The sequence below is a fragment of the Rhea americana genome, unplaced genomic scaffold, assembly GCF_003343005.1.
Source record: "Rhea americana isolate MKP2758 unplaced genomic scaffold, rheAme1 scaffold_741, whole genome shotgun sequence".
Lineage (NCBI taxonomy): Eukaryota > Metazoa > Chordata > Aves > Rheiformes > Rheidae > Rhea > Rhea americana.
The window spans coordinates 1-17,937 of record NW_028186914.1 but is presented as its reverse complement, the minus strand read 5'-3'; the positions used below and the strand labels follow the sequence as shown (position 1 = coordinate 17,937).

General features: G+C 49.0%; 1 protein-coding gene and 2 long non-coding RNA genes across 6 annotated transcripts; 1 reads left to right on the top strand and 2 right to left on the bottom strand.

Moving 5' to 3' along the window:
* Positions 1-6: 6 nt before the first annotated feature.
* LOC146585919 (uncharacterized) lies at positions 7-6,691 on the top strand. 2 transcript variants are annotated; one of them, XR_014897896.1, is made up of 5 exons: positions 7-108; positions 1,687-1,800; positions 1,879-2,044; positions 6,026-6,202; positions 6,651-6,691. It is a non-coding gene; the product is annotated as an uncharacterized LOC146585919 (long non-coding RNA). The 2 variants fall into 2 exon arrangements; XR_014897898.1 differs by lacking the exon at positions 7-108 and adding an exon at positions 729-799.
* Positions 1,650-7,840, bottom strand: LOC146585918 (uncharacterized). Of its 3 annotated transcripts, XR_014897895.1 has the most exons (5): positions 7,771-7,840; positions 6,633-6,807; positions 5,471-5,597; positions 4,902-5,070; positions 1,650-3,233 (listed from the first exon to the last, which is right to left on the bottom strand). It is a non-coding gene; the product is annotated as an uncharacterized LOC146585918 (long non-coding RNA). The 3 variants fall into 3 exon arrangements; XR_014897893.1 differs by lacking the exon at positions 1,650-3,233 and having other exon boundaries at positions 4,377-5,070; XR_014897894.1 differs by lacking the exons at positions 1,650-3,233; positions 7,771-7,840 and adding an exon at positions 7,320-7,372 and having other exon boundaries at positions 4,377-5,070; positions 6,633-7,061.
* Positions 7,841-10,645: 2,805 nt separating this feature from the next.
* LOC146585917 (neuroblast differentiation-associated protein AHNAK-like) lies at positions 10,646-17,931 on the bottom strand. Its single transcript, XM_085322126.1, has one exon. The coding sequence runs from the start codon at positions 17,918-17,920 to the stop codon at positions 11,573-11,575; it is 6,348 nt and encodes a 2,115-aa protein (XP_085178252.1). The 5' UTR covers positions 17,921-17,931; the 3' UTR covers positions 10,646-11,572.
* Between the last annotated feature and the right edge of the window lie 6 nt (positions 17,932-17,937).

Genomic DNA, 17,937 nt, shown 5'->3' with positions numbered 1-17,937 from the left:
CCGGAAGCCCGGTGCCGGAAGACTACTGCCCCCGGCAGGCCGCACAAAAACAACATGGCCTCCCGGAAGCCCAGTGACGGAAGACTACCGCTCCCGGCAGGCCGGAAGGTGGGGGGGGCGCAGTGCTCGGTGAGGTTTGACCCTGCAAGGATTCCGTTCCGTCCCGCCCCTCTGCCCTCCGCAGCCTCGGGACCTGGAAACCGCTGCACAGCCCGGAGTGCGGCCCCCGCAATCCCCAGCACCGGCCCGGGGCTCCCCGCGCTAATCCGACCGCGCGCAAAACTCCACCACAGCCCCGGCGCAACCCCTTTGTTTCCCCCCCTCTAGCCCCAGCGCCCCGCCTTCCTCCCCCCTGCCCTTCCCCCCCCCCCCACACACGGCCCCGGTGCACCGCTCTTCCCCACCGTGTCCTCAGCCCCTACTGCCTCGATACATGACCACTCCCGGCCCCGGTGCATTTTCCCTGGCCCAGAGCACCTTTGTTTTGCCGCATTGCCCAGGACACTCCCATCCCCCGAGACCCCTGGCACGTACAGGACCCACAGCCCGCACCGCCAGCCCCGCTCACCTCCTTCGTGGTGCAGCTGCTGTTTCCGTCCCAGCAGGCTGTGCTCAGCAGCAGATCCGTTGTCCCGGACAGACCCCAGCGTGAGCTCCTCCTAAATGTAGACCCTGGTCCCAGCACAAGCCCACTTCCTGCCCTTGCAATCAACCCAACAGGCCTCACTTGACACTCATCCTAACCCTGGGGCACCTGGGGTTCGTGCCAGCCCCGGGGCACACAGCTGCAGCCCATCAGGTACAGCTAGGGCTTCCTGGGCAGCAGAGGCACTCCCACTCCTGAGAGCAGCTTCTTAGGGAGTATTCGGGGGACAGGAGAACAAATCAAGAGCTGTGGGTGCAACAAAGTCTTTTTAAAAAAAAAAAAAAAAAAAAACATTGAAAGAGCAAACAGAGCAACCCTGGGGGTACCAAAAGGTAAAGGGAGAGCCCTGGGGCACACTCAGAAGCACCCAGAAAACTCTGGGACAGAGAAGAAAGCTAAACAGAAAATGTTGGGGCACACTGCAAAGCAAAGACAGGGCCGTGGGGCACACCAAAAGGCACATGGGTGGCTTGGGGGCAACCCAAAATGTGAATTGAGGGGTCCTGAGGACATCAGAGGATAAACACAGGCCTCCGGGGCAAACTAAAATACAAAGAAAGGGCCTCGGGGCACACCAATAGGGCCACAAGGCACGTCACAAAGCTCGATGCAGCTGATGGGATGGCACTTGCAGGCTCCCCCCATTCCACAAAAACTCTTATCTCCCAGCTCCAGGCAGACAGGCCCCAGCCCCGGACACACAAAGGATGTTGCGGAGTGCTGAAAGCAAATCCACGATCAGTCTGGGCACCTCACACAGCCCTGGAGGGGCCCTAGCTGCCCCCGGGACGATGGGAATCACTGCCAAGAGCCCCAAGGGTCCAGGCAGTGCAAGGGAAATTCCCCGCAGCCCCGCGAACAGCACTGACTTCCCTGGGAACTGCAGGCACTCCAAAGTACAAGGGATTTGGGGACCAGCCCCCACCCCCATGCACAATGTGTAACCTCTTCCCCGGGCATCATCTTCGGGCAAGGGGACATGTGGAACCACAGACACGAGTGCAAAGAATAAAGCAACCGTTTATTGTTTTACTGTGCAGAAACCACACCTGGGAGCAAGTCTGCCGTGGAGCTGGATGCCAGCGCGCTTCCCCTTACCTTGTGACACCAGAAGAGTCATCACCGCACCAACATCATCTGTCCGTCGGGGAACGGTCAGCTCCCGCCGCTGCCCTTGACGCGGCAGGGTGTGCGAGTAGCCAACGACCTACCCCTTCTGCTTTTTCCTTCAGGGATAGGATTCACCTCAGAGTTGAGAGGACAATGCCTGAGCTCGCCTGTCTGTGCTTCTGCATCCCAGTCTAGAGCCCTACAGGACACTTGCACAGCTCTCCGCTCGCCTGTCGCATCACCAGTCTCGGTACGACGGGCCTGCGCCGCATCAAACCCGGACCTCAGGTTAGTACATAGAGCTGAACGCTAGGTACGGGGGAAGGTTACAAACAGCAAAGGAGGGTTTGCAGCCTTAGGCTGCTTAGGCTTCAGGGCTTACTGTTTATTATCTAAGGATTTAGCCCTCTTCATTTATCAGTAAGCTGTAAGCCTTCCGCCCTAAGTGACAAACTGCAAATTTTAGAATACATGGTTGCTGAGGCTTTAAAASCTCATGGTTGAGGTTGGATTTTAAATTCTGTGCCCCGATTGCTAAATTAGCAAACTGTAACCCCTGTCCAATAAAGGCTGAGCCCCCACAAAATAAAGTAATAAACCATAACCCCTGCGTGAGAGACCCTCAACGACAAACTAAACAAGAAACCTTAAGTGAAAAACTTCAAACCCTAAGCTTTAAGCAAGAAACACCAAAGCACTCGGAAGCATGAAAACAGTACGGAGAAGCCAAAGAGTTTTGCCCATACCTTAAGAAGCTTTCCCTTCATTCAAAAGTGCTGCAGAACAGGAAGACGTGCACCAGACATGTTACAGTTGCTGTTTATAGGCTTGGTTTTAGCCACATTCAAATGTGAGCACATGCAAGAATCGCACCACTGGATTACACTAAGCTGCACTTCCACTGAACCTACCTGAAACAGTGCAAGCACTAACTCATCTCTGTTACAGACCATTAATATTTTTAGTCCTCTCAGCTCCATGGGCAAACATCCACAGCCAATGATACCAGTAACTACCGAGGGCAAAACTACCTTCCACCTCCCAGCCCTGCTCACATACAATGCAGCCCCAGGACTTAGCTCTGTCCACGCTACAAGTCAGAGTTCACCCTCCGCAGCCAGCCGCAGATCTCCGCGGAGCTCCCAACTGTGACGATGCTCCTTTGACTGACAGACTATGCTTCAGCACCTGCTAAGAGCCCAAAACAGTTACTGAGCGGCCAGGCAACAGCACAGCCCTCCTAGAACTACTCCCTAGTCCGAGGCCCGTAATTGTTTTCACAATGATGAGCGATGCTCTGCACTGCTTCAGTCACCCTCTCTGGCTCCATTTCATTGCAAGAATGCTACAGCAGCCCTCGAGTACAGCCCTCCCAGACCCCTTATGTACTTACAGGCTTCCTTCAAACAGTATCACTGAAATCAACAAAATGGGCTGAGCTGTTCCTCTTCAAGTTACTTGCCTTCACAACGTTATCCTGCAAACAAATCAAACTACCAAGGTCACTGGGAGGTTCTTGTTTTAGAGGGCTTTTCTCTCTCTCAAAAAAAAGTTGTAATTATGGTTCCCTAACCTGGACAAATGCAGACCCCCCTCTTAAGCACTGGGGTCCCAAGTTGCTGTTATGACATGAAGTAGCAAAGCAAGGCAAAAGGCAGGTAGGGTCCCAGCTTACTTATCTAGCCACAAAAAAATTCATCACCCTACAAAAGTATAGAGCAAAGCAAAAAAAAAAAAATCCCCAAAAGACAAAGTTCTACAGAAAAATCCAAAGTTGTTCACAAGCTCAAAAGCACAACACACAAACAAGCAAGGTAAACAGGGAATACGCAACCCACAAATACCGTTTTCGCCACCTCTGCTCTGTTTTGGAAGCTATGATGATACTTGGGTTTGCTGTGAAAGGGAAGTTAGACTGAGTAGCTGCTAAAGATTAATCTGTCAGAAACCTTCTGCGTCCGCATTTTTGGCACAACGTGCTCTGCCCCTCAGTCAATTCAAACACACACAAGAAGATCCACTTCTTGCAAAACTTGCACAGTGACCCCCGCTCATCAAGATCGGTGCTCATTGTGCCACTTGGATAGACAATCCCCTGCTGTCTATTCATATGCCTGGCATTACTACTTTAGAGGGACCTGAGTGCATTCGATTGCCTCTATGCTATCAAAGGTAGAAGTCTCAAAGATAGTTACAGCCTACAGTGCTGCTGAACAGTCTTTTTCACAGCCAGAGAATTTGTGTTCTGCCCCAAAGGGGTTGTGAGGATGGTGCTACTGGCACCCGCTTTCCCTTACCGCTGTTTTCTAAAGGTGTTGCCCCCGCAGAGTCAGCAGATCTGGAAAGCGTTACTGAAAAAGGCTTGCCTTGTCCTGGGAATTTGAGGGCAGGAGATGTTAATTAAGTCCATGAGGCTTTAACGTTTCCTCTATCTACTGTATTCCTGCCCCAAATACCATTGCCAGGGAACTAACTGGGGGTTGCACTAATTGAGCTGTCTGAAAACCATCTCTTAATTTTACAGTTCACACACTTCCTCCCTCTCTTTTTTCCTCTCTCTCTCTCTCTCTCTCTCCCCCCCATCATTCCCCTAAGAAAGCAATTAGCTGGCTCTCCCCCCCCCCCTTCTTCAGTAAATCTGGCTACTTGACCATCATTCTCCTAAGATAATAGTTTGATGTCTTGTAGCTTTTAAAATAGGATGCTTCATAGACATGTAAAGTCACACGCACAGAAATACATATACATAGCATTCTTTTTATAAGGCAGACAGACCTTCCGTTATATGCTGGCAACTTATTATTCTGATCACTGTTAACGGTGATCCTTCCTAGTCAGGAGGAATGGGGTTTCCTTTGTGGGAGATGGAGACAACTATACGTTGGTTCCATTTGATTTTATTATTTCAGCTTGCTTATGTTTTTCTGATCTCTTCAACTTCAGCCGTAGCAATTAATCTCAAAAGGAAGTACTACAACTTTCCTGTTTTACAGATGCACATATGATAACAAAACAAAATAGAAACAACCAAAGCAAAACTAAAGCAGATGCAGTTAACGATACCAACAGGGTAGGAACAGGTTACTTAGTCCTCAGTGCTGCCTCTGGGAAGCCAAAGTAACTAACAGTCATTATCAAGAGTTACCTTACTTGCCCGTGGCAGAACACCTCCCGCTGTAGCAGTTGCTGGTGATACCAAGGGTCCGCTGCATTTTTGCTCCCTTATTTCAACCCCGTCCCTTAGGTCTTAATCACAAAAAGGCTGCTTGTCCAGCTTTTCTCTCTGTCAGCATTTGCTATCATTGGTTCCATCTCTGTAACAAAGACAGAAACTGGCATTTTACTTTCAATAAAAGGCTTAGATTTATGCGCGTTCTTTTTCTCTTTACCATGTTTTCTTTTGTTTTTTCKTTCCCTTAAAGGAAAGGTCTTAATACATTTGGCATCATACCAAATGTACAGGGTAAACAGTTTGGAAAYATTACATACACCAATTAGGGCTAAGTTATTAGACAGGCAGGCACATCACCTAATACTTACCTACACCATATTCCATGAAACGTTATTTTTATTCTGCTTCAGTATTACCGTTACTGTTCAGTATCCTTTCTCAAACCCTCGCGCACACACGCTCAACCAACAATTCTCTCAGTCTTTAACTACACGGAAGAACGATAGCACTCGCTTTGCCTGCCTGTATTTCAAACCTATTACCTTTTAGATACAGCTCCAGATCCCTCTCATGCTCAGATGCTTGCCTCACCAGCGATGACCAAAATGAACAACTGGATCACTAGGTCTAGCTGCTTCTCTTCAAGATGTCCCCCTTCGGTGGACTACCCTGCCAAACAAACCAAGAAGACTGATGAGGCCATGAGGGTATCAGATTTTTGATCCCGTTTTCCAAGGCTTTCAGGGTGATTGACACAACTGCTTCTCTTCACATTACTCAAAGCTACATTCATCTATTACTTAGGACTAAACTGTTTCTGCTTTAAGAGAGGGGACTGTAAAGTTTGTTTAAACTTTACATATAGGCCATATCCTGCTACGCATCCTCTCTGGTCCCTTCCACTTTCACAATGCTTTCAGTAATTAAAGGTGGTAATTAATAGTACCTATTGTCCTATAGGCTGCAGTAAGACATTTCTCCTACTCTGAGAAGGTGCCTAAAAGCCATATAGCTTTCTGAAGTATCACTGGGGCTTCTCAGAGCCCATCAGTGTTCTCTTAGGCTTTTCCTGAGCCTTTGGGTTTTTTTTTTCCTAGGTTATCCTTTGGCCTGCAATGTTAATGCTCTCCGTAAGCACTGTGCACAGCACAATTATCCCAGATCAGCCACATCTTGCACATAGAGAGGGTTCTGAGAGGCGGCTCAGAAGAAAGGAGATAAAAATGTTTGTCATCTGTGCATCTACCCATTGAAATTCTTCACCAAGAAGAGCTGTAAGTTCCCTTTTCTCTAAAGTGGGACTTAGTCAAGGAGGGGACACAGATCACTCACCATATATACTAGAACACCGCACCGCTATGGGGACTGGGTCTGGGAGCGGTTTGGGGATTGTTTGGGACCTTGGAACAGAGTTTAGGGGAAAGTCTGGAGTCACTGACAATGTTCAGGGTTCGGAGGCATTTGGGGATCTGTAGGGGTGTTGGGGCAGGGAGTGGTTTAATGACTTGGGGACGGGAAGGGAAGGGTGGGAATCTGCAGGGCCCTCAGGGCAGGGGTGCCATCCCAGACACATAGTGAGTGCATAGGGGTGCCACAGGTGGGTGTCAGTTTTACAGAAGGCACTGGTCTCCCACCCCRCCAGAGGGGAGGAGGAGGGATCCACAAGCTTGCAGAGAATGCCAGAAGAGGCAACTGGGAACTCACCAAGGTCTCATATCTCAGAAGGGCTGTGAAGGACCAGCGTCCCAGACAAGAGGAGGAGGCATTCGGCTGCTGCACTACTGCGGCACACATTCATACCCCTATGCAGCACGACTTCCTGGAGAGATGTCAGAGCAACAGAGGAACTGCACTGCGGAAGTCCACGGCTTTGGGGCAGCTGTAGGGGAGAGAGCAGGGCTCAGCAAGGCTCAGTGTGTGTGTGGGGGAGGGGGGGGGAGGTCAGTTAGTTGGTGCCAAGTTGCCGTCACTTATCAGCACTCTGGGGCATGCTTGCCACAACAGGAGCCGTCCTCCCGCCGACGCCGTGCCGCAACCCCGCTCCGGGGCCTGCCTTCCTGCCCCCCGCCCCCCCAGGCTGCGTCCGCAGGGGCGAGCGCACGTCCCGGCCGGGGCAGGGGAGGAACTGGGGCCCTAAAGGCGACACACGGCGAAGGCAAAGTCAGACCCGCGCTGCGGCGCCGCGCAGACCCCGCCCGGCGCTCCCGGCGGGACCGAGCCGGGCCCCAGCCCCCGTCGCCCCGAGCCCCGCACCGCCGCCTCCACGCAGCGACGGTCTCAGCAGGCAGGCGGCAGCCTGACGCCCGCGGCTACCCGAAGAGGCGCGCTCGCCTCACGGGCACCCGCAGATCCTCCACCTCAGACGCTGAGGTGGGCCACCCCGGGCCTCACCCGCCGCCACCAGAAAGCTCCGTCCCCGTTCGCCGCCATCCTAATCCCTGGCCCGCGCCGGCCGCGAACGGGGCGCGGCTGCAGCATCCGCCTGGCGGTCGAGCACTGCGCAGGCGCCGGCTGGGCCGGAGCCGGGGGGGAGGCGAGACTCGGGGCGGCGCTCTCGCGTGCTCGTGGCGCTGTCCCCGGGCGGCTCCCGCGTGCGAACCGCAGCCCGCCGCGGCACCGCGGGGCTCGCCCGAGCAGCGAGCGTCCCGAGGCTGCTCTGCCCGTGCCCGGCAGGCATCAGCGAGCAGGCTCTGGGGCTGCACCAGTGACAGTGTGCCGAAGAGCAGCTCCAAGACGGCACTGCTCGCTCTCAGGACAACAGGAAGCACCAATAAGGAAAAGCACTCTACGCTACTGTCTATAAGCATCGCGAACGGGCGACGAGCGCGGCCCATCTCCTTACACGTTACGGAAACACCGGAGAGCAGCCACGAAGATGGCGACCGGCATTGCGCATGTGCACACCGCTCGGCTGCAGTCCTAGCTTGTGATCGTGCGAGGGCAGCAGGGAACAGGGATGTCGCCATTGCGCATGCGTTTCCGCGGCCGGCTGCAGTACCGGCGTGCAACGAAACGAGGGCAGCAAAGAGCAGCGTGACGCAGTTGCGCATGCGCTGACCGATTGCCCGCCGTTCCGGGTTGTGATCCTGCGTGGGCAGCGGGGAGCACGGCGGCGCCACTGTGCATGCGCCTGGCCGCCACGGTGGTTATGTTAGTGACTGGCCTTGTGGAAGTGGCATTCGTTACCCTTCAGTTACAGCAAAGCAGTTTAATGGGGATGGACACAGAGGCAGTGTGTAAACGAGACTAAAATCCGACTAGAGTGGTCTCATTTCAAATTCCATCTTGGTGCTATTTCAATCCTCAAATCTTCCCACAACGTTTTGGGGCAGGCCTGCCCGTAAAAATTGACAGAATCTACAAAACTGCCAAAACCTGATGTTTTCCTCCCCAGAATAGACAAGAGCAGATGGGACAGARGAAGAAAGAGGACTAAAAACTTAAGACTCTTTAGGATTTGGCTACAAAAGACAAAAGTTGAGGAGGAGGGGATGGAAGACCTCAAAAAAAAAAAAAAAAACAGCGAAGTGTTTAGGAGGATGAAAAAGTGGTTTGGGGTGAAAATTTGAGGCTTGAAAGCTTGAAAGGCAAAGTTAACTGTTGGTAAGCAGGGGGGTGTGACACAAGCTGCAGCCAGAAGACAAAACCAAGTCCCCMAAGATAAAGAGTCTGATCAGGATCAGGGCATAATTTCTCCCACACTGCAAAAAAGCCTTAGCCCGGCTCAGGTTGGGGGGGGGTCAGTCTTCAAAAATCACCATGATCTATCATATGTAAGTTAGCTGAATTAGAGCAGTCTAGGTGTTCCGCTGAAGCAGGCTGAATTATGCAGAGGAAATGAATGGTGGCTACTTACCTTGGACCATGCAAATTGGGCTGCTAAGACATCTGGGAGAGATGTAGGGTAGAAGAAAAAGCCATTAGCTCAATCACCTCTAATAATAAAGACCTTAATTACACACTGTTGCATTTAAACCAGTCCTAGATGCCCTCTAGGGGATTCAGGCATCCAGGTAGTCCCTGCTGCACCCCACTGTCCACCTCAGAGATCACCCCAAAAGCTACAAAGACGATCAGAGGATTGGAGCATCTGCCCTATGAGGAACGGCTGCGAGAGCTGGGCCTCTTTAGCCTTGAGAAGAAAAGATTGAGGGGGGAATCTTATCAATGTCTGTAAGTACCTGAAGGGAGGGTGTCAAGGGGATGGGGATAAACTCTTTTCAGTTGTCTCAAGTGACAGGACAAGAGGAAATGGGCAAAAACTGAACCACGGGAAGTTCCGCCTGAATGTGAGGAGGAATTGCTCCACTGTGAGAGTGACAGCACTGGAACAGGTTGCTCAGAGAGGTTGTGGAGTCTCCTTCCCTGGAGATATTCAAAGCCCACCTGGATGCAATCCTGTCTAACATGCTCTAGGTGACCCTGCTTGAGCAGGGAGGTTGGACTAGACGATCTCCAGCGGCCCCTTCCAACCTTACTGATTCTATGATTCTGTGAAAAGCCAGATGGMGGGCTTTGCGGCCCATGAAAAGGCACATACAGCAGTCTGGGAGGCCATTTGTCTCTACCCCAAACATAACCCTAGATCAGGGTCGGTGGCTGAGCAAGACCCTCAAAAAGGTGGAGGTGGCAGGGGAGGGAAAAAAAAGAAAAAAACTTCTTGCAGCCTCTCCTTACCTTGGGCAGCCCCTTTGAGCCCCACACCAATAGGAGTACTGGGCTTTGACCGTCTCTCCCAATACCAACTCCAACTCTAGATCCAACAGCAAAGAGGAATCTGGGATGCACTACAAGGCTAACGGGGGGGGGGCAGCTGTGGGGAACAGAAGGTGAATAGAAGGTCCTAGGGCATTCTGAATAGAAAACGGAAGGCCCAAGGGAGCACCAACCAGCAAATGGAAAGGTTGAGAAGGGACCAGAGAGTAAATGGTGGTGCTAGGGCATACCAGAAGGCAAGCAGGGAGGTCTTGAGCAGATTAGAGGGCAAAAAAAGGCTTCTAGAATCCACTCGAAGACAAACAGAGGGATCCTGTTGTGATCTTGTGTGCCCTCTAAGGGCAAATAGAGGGGTCATAAGAAGAGAGGGCAAAAGGAGGACATTTGTGGTGCACCAAAAGATAACGATCAGCCGTGCCATGCCAGGCCAGATGGCTGGCTAGGAAAAGAACGTGCCGGCACCTCTCAGGAGAGCACAGAGCTGACCGCTAGTTGAGTGCCAGCATGCCACAAAGACAGCGATGGTGGGTCACCTGTACACACTGTCTTTTTATGGTATTGATTTCACAACTTGGGAGATAAGCTAGGTGCCTCAGAGCTCCCAAGAATGCCAGCACAATATGCCAGGCAGCCCATAGCAGCCACCATGTTCTGGAAGAAGCCCTGGAGACAATGGGAGTAGCTCTGGAAACCCCGTAAGTAACACAGGGTTGAGGGAATCACCAGCATGAAAAAACAGAGTAGCCTCCAAAGCAATAGGAATGGAGGCATCAAGGCTAGCTTCAGAGCAACCCTCAGGACACTGGCCTGAGGAAGACGCCCAGAAAACCCAGACAGCCACAGTGCCATAAGGGGAGGCCCAGTGACAGGGCATCAGAACACTGGATTCTGCATCCTGTGGGGAGGCTAGTGAGCTGGTGAGTGTGGGCAGATGCCACAGTGGACAGAGTACCTTGAGACTCTAACCACCAAACTATGACTGTGAAAAAGCAAGCAAGCTGTTTTGGTGAGTCATGGTTAATAAACTTTTTATTTGCATTTTACAAGACCTTCTTACATTCTCAATTAATTTGCCATTAAAGTGCTGAAAGGATTGTTTCTTTTTTCATTCGAGATACACTTGTTAACAGAAATTGTAACAAATACCAGAAGAGTGGCCATTGCAAGTTTTTATGCCACAACTGAGACAAGCTTTCTCTTATAATACAAATAATAAAACAAATGTATGTAGGCAACAAAGAACACATCAATAAAATTCATGCCCAGTCTTTGCAATGGGAATTTGCAATGATCTTTGAGACATACTTCCTGCACAAACTGGGTCAGCTACTTGTTCATTTAACTGTCCTTTCAATCTCACTGCATGACTCCTGAGGTTATTTGATATCATGTCCTTAAGCAACAAAACCATGGGAAATACATGGATTATTTTTTCTACCCCATAATAGGAATTAAATTGACAATCTCAGTTGCATCTATATTTTACAATATTTTCAATATATCCGTTTTTGTGACAGAAACTTAAGCTCCACAAATAAAAGCCAAAAAATCATTAAAATGGAAGAAAGATTTCCATTAACCAAAACACTGAAAATATTCAATAAAATGAAAAATATCAAAATAGCTTGCTAGTAAATTTAAGATCTCAGCGTTTGCTGCACAAACCAAAGTCTCAAGCACAGAGAAGCTTCCAAATGCATTGGATGGACTATGCATCCATCTCACCTCTCTTCCCATCCCTGCCTCCCTTCTGACCTCTGTCACTTACCCAGAAGCACTGCCCTGTCACACGGGCAGCACGGGACATGACGTTTCCTGCCAGGCCTTGCTCATTCTGTTGCTGAGGTTGAAAGTATCCCAAGCTACAAAATGTATATACAAACCCAGGAAGGGCTATCTATATACAGAGGCACTTATGTACAGACACACTACTCTTTCTTTTTCGCAACTGTCAGCTCCACTGCAGGCATGCGGAAGCCACCCTTTGTGCCACTATCATTGCTTGAGGAGGATGACAGGCGTGACTTTTTAGATGCTAATGAGACCCCACTACCCTGCATCTTTCCCGTCTCATCGTCACTTCCCGTTACCTCGTAAGAACCTTTAGTTTTTGACCCTATTCCCCCAAACGTTCCAAATTTCACTTTGGCCTGCTTCCCTTTGTCAGCACCTGAGCTGACATCAAGCTCCAGGGTTCCTGTCGGCATTGAACGGGAAGAATGGTCATCGCTGAAGGATGACGACCGATGACGTGTTTTCCTACTTTTAAAGAGGGAAAATTTCCCTTTGGCTGATGGGCCCTCTCCTCCATCTAGATCACCCTCTGCAGACCCCAGGCTCACCTTGGAACTCTTCAGATCTCCTTTTGATCCCGAAATGGACCCAGAAGCCTCTGGGGAGCCCATGGCACTGCCACTCTTTCCCTTCTGTTTTGAAAAATTGAATTTTGGCATTTTAATTTTGGATTTCTTTAGTCTGATATCTGGGTCTTCCAACTCAAGCTCTACAGCACCGGCATGAAGGCTAGCATCTGCCTGATGGAACTCTACATCAACCCCTACTTCTCTGCCCTTTATCTCAGGGTCTGAAAATACAAACTTAGGCATTCTCAGCTTAGGGAACGATACTTTTCCTAGGCTACCTTGTGGGATACTTGCACCAATGCTGGGACCTCCAATTCCTACCTTTGGTCCAGTAACGTGAAAAGCACCCCCACCAGCATTCACAGTAGCTGCCGACACATCTCCGGAAAGGGTGGCGCTACCTTTGATCTTAGGCCCTTTTAAATTCACGTTAAAATCTGACGGGGAAAGTTTTGGTGCAGATGCATCAAAGACAGGAGTGTCAAGGTGGACACCCACTCCAGACTTCTTAATGTCAATGCCAGACACTTCCATTTCAGTTTTTGGACCTTTGATTTCACTGCTGACATCTGTGTCAGCCTCTACATTTGGTCCTTTCAACTTCAAATCAACATCATGCAAGGAAACACCAGGTGATTGCATTTGAATTTTAGGCCCTTTCAATTCCACATCAGGTCCTCCCAGCCCAATATCAACCCCTGAGCCCTTAAGGCCTCCTTTATCTTGCAGTCCTCCGAGACTAATACGCATATCAGAATCCTCGACAGAAGGGCTGGAAATGCCAAACTGGGGGATTTTGAGGGAAGGGAGTTTAATTGTGCCACCTAGACCTTCAAAGCCAACATCTGGAGCATCCACAGATACTTTGGGGGATTTAATGCCAGCAGAAACATCAAGGTCTCCTTTCAACTTTGGTCCTTTCAGGTTTACATCAAAGTCCGGAGCAGAAACGTCCACCGAGGGCCCTTTGATGTTGACACTCGGAATGCCGAGATCGACATTTGCACCTAAGGCTTTTATGCCAACTTCCGTTTGTGGGATGGAGCATCCAATGCCTCCTTTCATACTCAGATCAGCTCCCTCCACAGTGGGGGATTTAAACTTTGGCATTTTAAACTTTCCTTCACAACCTCCAGTGTCAACATCTGGTGCATCCAGGCTGACCTTTTGCCCTTCAATGGAGCTTGAAACATCCAAATCTGCCTTTATTTTTGGTCCTTTCAGGTTTACATCAAAATCAGGTAGAGAGACCGTGGGTCCTTGTAGTTTTGTATCAACACCTCCAAGGCTCACTTCAGCTGAAGGGAGGCTCACGTTTCCTTCAACCGATGTGGCAGAGATGTCCAAGGTTGCGTCAGGCCTTTCCAGGCTGAGACCTGTTTTCCCCATCTTGGGCAATGAGACTGTGGGCAATTTTAGCCTTCCTTCTGGACCTACTAGTTCTACTGCAGGAACACTGACTTCACCTTTTACTTTTGGTCCTTTCACACTTAAGTCGAGGTCTGGCACTGTGACCGAAGGAACGGAAGCATGAATGGTAGGTTCTTTTAGGTCACCTTCAATTTTGGGTTTCTTCAGCCTCACGTCAGGAGCTTCAGCATCCATATTGAGACTCAGGCCTTTAACCTCACCTTTGAGGGTTGACATGGAGACTTCCGGATCAGGCACTTTAAGTYCCCCTTCTGTTTTTGGGACTGCCACAGAAGCGTCCCCTCTGAATCTGTGTGATTTAAGATCAAATTCAACATCTGGGAAAGAGATCTTCCCAAACATGGGTTTCTTTCCTTTRGGAGACTTCACACTAACATCACCTTTTATTGTCACATCTGGACCARCTACGTTCATATCCAGATCTGGAGATTTCACATTTGCATCGAGCTCTCCACCAGCGAGATTCACATCAAATGCACCTTTCTTTCCTTTAACTTTAGGACCGCTCATATGAAGTTTAGGCATCTTGAATTTGCTCTTCTTACCTCTTCCAGACATACTCACATCAGGAGAGTCCACATTCAGTTCAGCCTCCGGAAAATCCACCTCTGCACCCGGAACCTTGATTTCTGCCTTTGGGCTTCTCACCCCAAACCCGAATTTCGGTTTCTTATGCTTGGGAAGTTTGACATTTGCCTCTAGGCCCTCAACATGCACATCGGGACCCTCAACATCAACTTCAGGACCTTTGACTCCAAATTCTGGGACTCTGATATCAATTTCAGGACCCTTTAGATTACCTTCAGTCTTTGGGGATGTAATATCAAAGCCTCCCTTTGTTTTATGGCCTTTCAAATTCAAGTCTATATCAGGCATTGAGATTTTAGGAACAGTTGCATGCATTTCTGGCATCTTAAGTTTAGGACTTTTCAGTTTTCCTTCTGAACCTTCGATGCTTACATCTGGGACACCGATATCTACCTTGGGACCTGAAAGGTCAGCCTCTGTCTTTGGCAGGTTTGTGTCCACCTCAGGGCCTTCCCCTTTAAAGCCAGGCATTCCAAACTTCGGCAGCTTCATTTTAGGTATTTTCAGTTTTCCCTCTGAACCGTGAACATCAACCTCTGCACGCTCGATATCTATTTTGGGGCCCTTAACATCAATTTCAGGAGCCTTCACATCTATCTCGAGTTTTGGACATGGAACATCAACATTGTCTTTCAGCCTCGGTCCCTTTAGGTTCAGGTCTATGTCTGGCATAGAGATCTGGGGAGTCTTGACATGCATGTCAGGCGTCTTGATTCTGGACCCTTTAAGTTTTCCATCTGGCCCTTCAATATTTACGTCAGGTGCCTCAACATCCAATTTTGTGCCTTTGATGTCAACTTCTGGACATTGCAAATCCCCTTCCAACTTTGTTGCAGAGACATTCAGGTCTCCCTTCAGCTTGGGGCCTTTCAGATTAAAGTCAACATCGGGCACAGAGATCTTCGGTGTCTTGATATGCATTTCAGGCATCTTAAATTTGGGACCTTTTAGTTTTCCTTCCATAATCAAATCAGGAGCCTCTATATCTATGTTAGGGCCGGAAATTTCATTATCTCCCTTAGGAAGGTTCACATTCACATCTGCCCCCTCTCCTTTGAAGCCAGGCATTGCAAACTTGGGCATTTTTAATTTAGGCACCTTGAATTTAGGCTCTGGGCTGTCTATATCCACATCAGGGAGATCTATGTCTAATTTAGGATCTCCAATGATAACTTCTGGACCTTTCAGTTCACATTCCATTCCTGACACCGATGTATCCAAGTCTCCTTTCACTTTGGGGCCCTTCAAATTCAGATCAAAGTCTGGCATAGAGATTTTGGGAGCTTTAAAGTGCGTGTCTGGCATCTTAAACTTAGGACCCCTCAGCTTCCCCTCAGGGCCCTCAATGTCCACATCAGGGGCCTCGATCTCAACTTTAGGGCTTTCCAGTTCAGGTGCAGAAACCTCCAAATCCCCCTTCAGCTTGGGGCCTCTCAGGTTCAGATCAATGTCTGGCATGGAGATCTTTGGTGTCTTGAAGTGCATTTCAGGCACCTTGACTTTGGGGCCTTTCACCTTTGCTTCTGGACACTCTAGGTCAACATCAGGAACATCAATATCCAGTTTAGGGCCTTTGATGTCAACTTCTGGGCCTTTCAACTCACCCTCTATTTTTGGAGCAGAAACATCCACATCCCCCTTCACTTTGGGGCCTTTCAGGTTCAGATCAAAGTCTGGCATGGAGATTTGGGGGGCTTTAAAATGCATCTCTGGCATCTTAAATTTGGGACCYTTTAACTTTCCTTCGGGGCCCTCAATATTAACATCTGGGGCACTGATATCCAAACCAGGGCCCTTAATATCAACTTTTGGTGCTTTCAAATCACCTTCCACAGCTGGCACAGACACATCCACATCCCCCTTCACTTTCAGACCTTTTCGGTTCATATCAATATCCGGCACAGAAATTTTAGGAGCCTTAAAGTGCAACTCTGGCATCTTCAGTTTAGGGCCTTTCCATTTTCCTTCTGGTCCTTCGATCTCCACATTAGGAAAATCTATGTCTGCTTCAGGTCCTTTTATTTCCAGTTCAGGACCTTTCAAATCACCTTCTACTTTTGGCACATCCACCTCTCCTTTCAACTTTGGGCCTTTCAGATTCAAATCAATGTCAGGCATAGAGATTTTAGGCGCCTTGAACTGCATCTCCGGCATCTTGAATTTAAGGCCCTTCAGTTTGCCCTCTGGCCCTTTAATGTCCAGATCTGGAGCATCAATGTCCACCTTGGGAATGGAAATATCAAGTTCTCCCTTTGGAAGATTTACATCCATCTCCGTGCTGTCCCCTTTGAAGCCAGGCATTCCAAATTTGGGCATTTTGAATTTACCCTCTGGGCCATGAATGTCCACATCTGGCACATCAGTGTCAACCTTGGGGCCTCCAATATTGATGTCAGGAGCCTTAAAATCCTCTTCTAGTTTGGGGACAGAAACATCTATGTCTCCTTTAAGCCTAGGACCTTTAAAGTTTACATCAATATCGGGCATTGAAATTTTGGGAGACTTTATGTGCATCTCTGGCATTTTAAACTTGGGACCTTTCCATTTTCCTTCTGGCCCTTCAACATCCAGTTCAGGAGCATCGATGTCAACCTTTGGTCCTTTAATATTAACTTCTGGCCCACTCAAGTCACCTTCTGGTTTGGGCACTGAAAGATCAACATCCACACCTCCTTTCAGCTTAGGACCTTTCAAATTCAAATCAAAGTCTGGCATGGAAATATTGGGAGACTTGATATTCACTTCGGGCATTTTAAATTTGGGTCCTTTCAGTTTTCCTTCAGGGCCTTCAATGTCAAGGTCAGGGACCTCTACATCCACTTTTGGTCCTTTTATATCTAATTCAGATCCCTTCAGAACCCCTTCCGAATAACTGACATCCCCATCCCCCTTTATTTTGGGGCCTTTCAGATTCAGGTCAATGTCAGGCATGGAGAACTTAGGCATCTTTATGTGCATTTCTGGCATCTTGACTTGGGGGCCCTTGATCTTCCCCTCTGGCCCTTCAATTTCCAATTTGGAGCCTTCCACGTCCAGCTTGGGACCTGAAACATCAAGGTCCCCTTTTGGAATGCTAATGTCCAGCTCCGGCCCCTCAGCTTTAAATCCAGACAAGCCAAATTTGGGCATTTTGAACTTGGGCATTTTGAGTTTACCCTCCAGCCCGTGAATATCTGTGTCAGGTGCCTCAATGTTGACTCTGGGCCCCTTGATATCCATGTCAGTTCCTTTCAGTTCCCCTTCCAACTTGGGACTGGAGACATCTATATCTCCTTTCAGTTTATGCCCCTTCAGATTTAGCTCCACATCTGGCACTGAAACTTTAGGTGAAGAAATACTCAGAAAAGGCATTTTAAATTTCAATCCTTTTGTTTTTGCCTGCACGTCCACATCCGGAGTATGACCATCAACTTTTGGACCAGATACTTCAATGTCAGGTTTTTTAAGTTTCACATCCATATCAGGGTTGGACACCTTAGGACCAGAAAACCCAAACTTTGGAAGTTTAAACCTGGATTTTTTAGATTTTCCTTCTATATCAAGCTTTGGTGTCTCAATCTCAATTTCCGGACCCTTCATGTCTAGCTTAGGAGTTTTCAGCTCACCTTCTATTTTTGGAACAGAAACGTCAACATCAGCCTTAAATTTTGGACCTTTCAAATTTAAATCAATATCTGGCATGGAGATTTTAGGAACACTGAAATGCATGTCAGGCTTCTTGTGTTTAGGGCTCTTTAGGTTACCTTCCGCACCTTCAATGTCCAAATCAGGAATGCTAATATCTACTTTTGGACCTGTAATACCRAAGTCTGCTTCAGGTAGATTTACATCAACTTCCGGGCCTTCTCCCTTCAGCCCCGGCAGCCCAAACTTGGGCATCTTGAACTTGGGCATTTTGAGTTTTCCTTCTG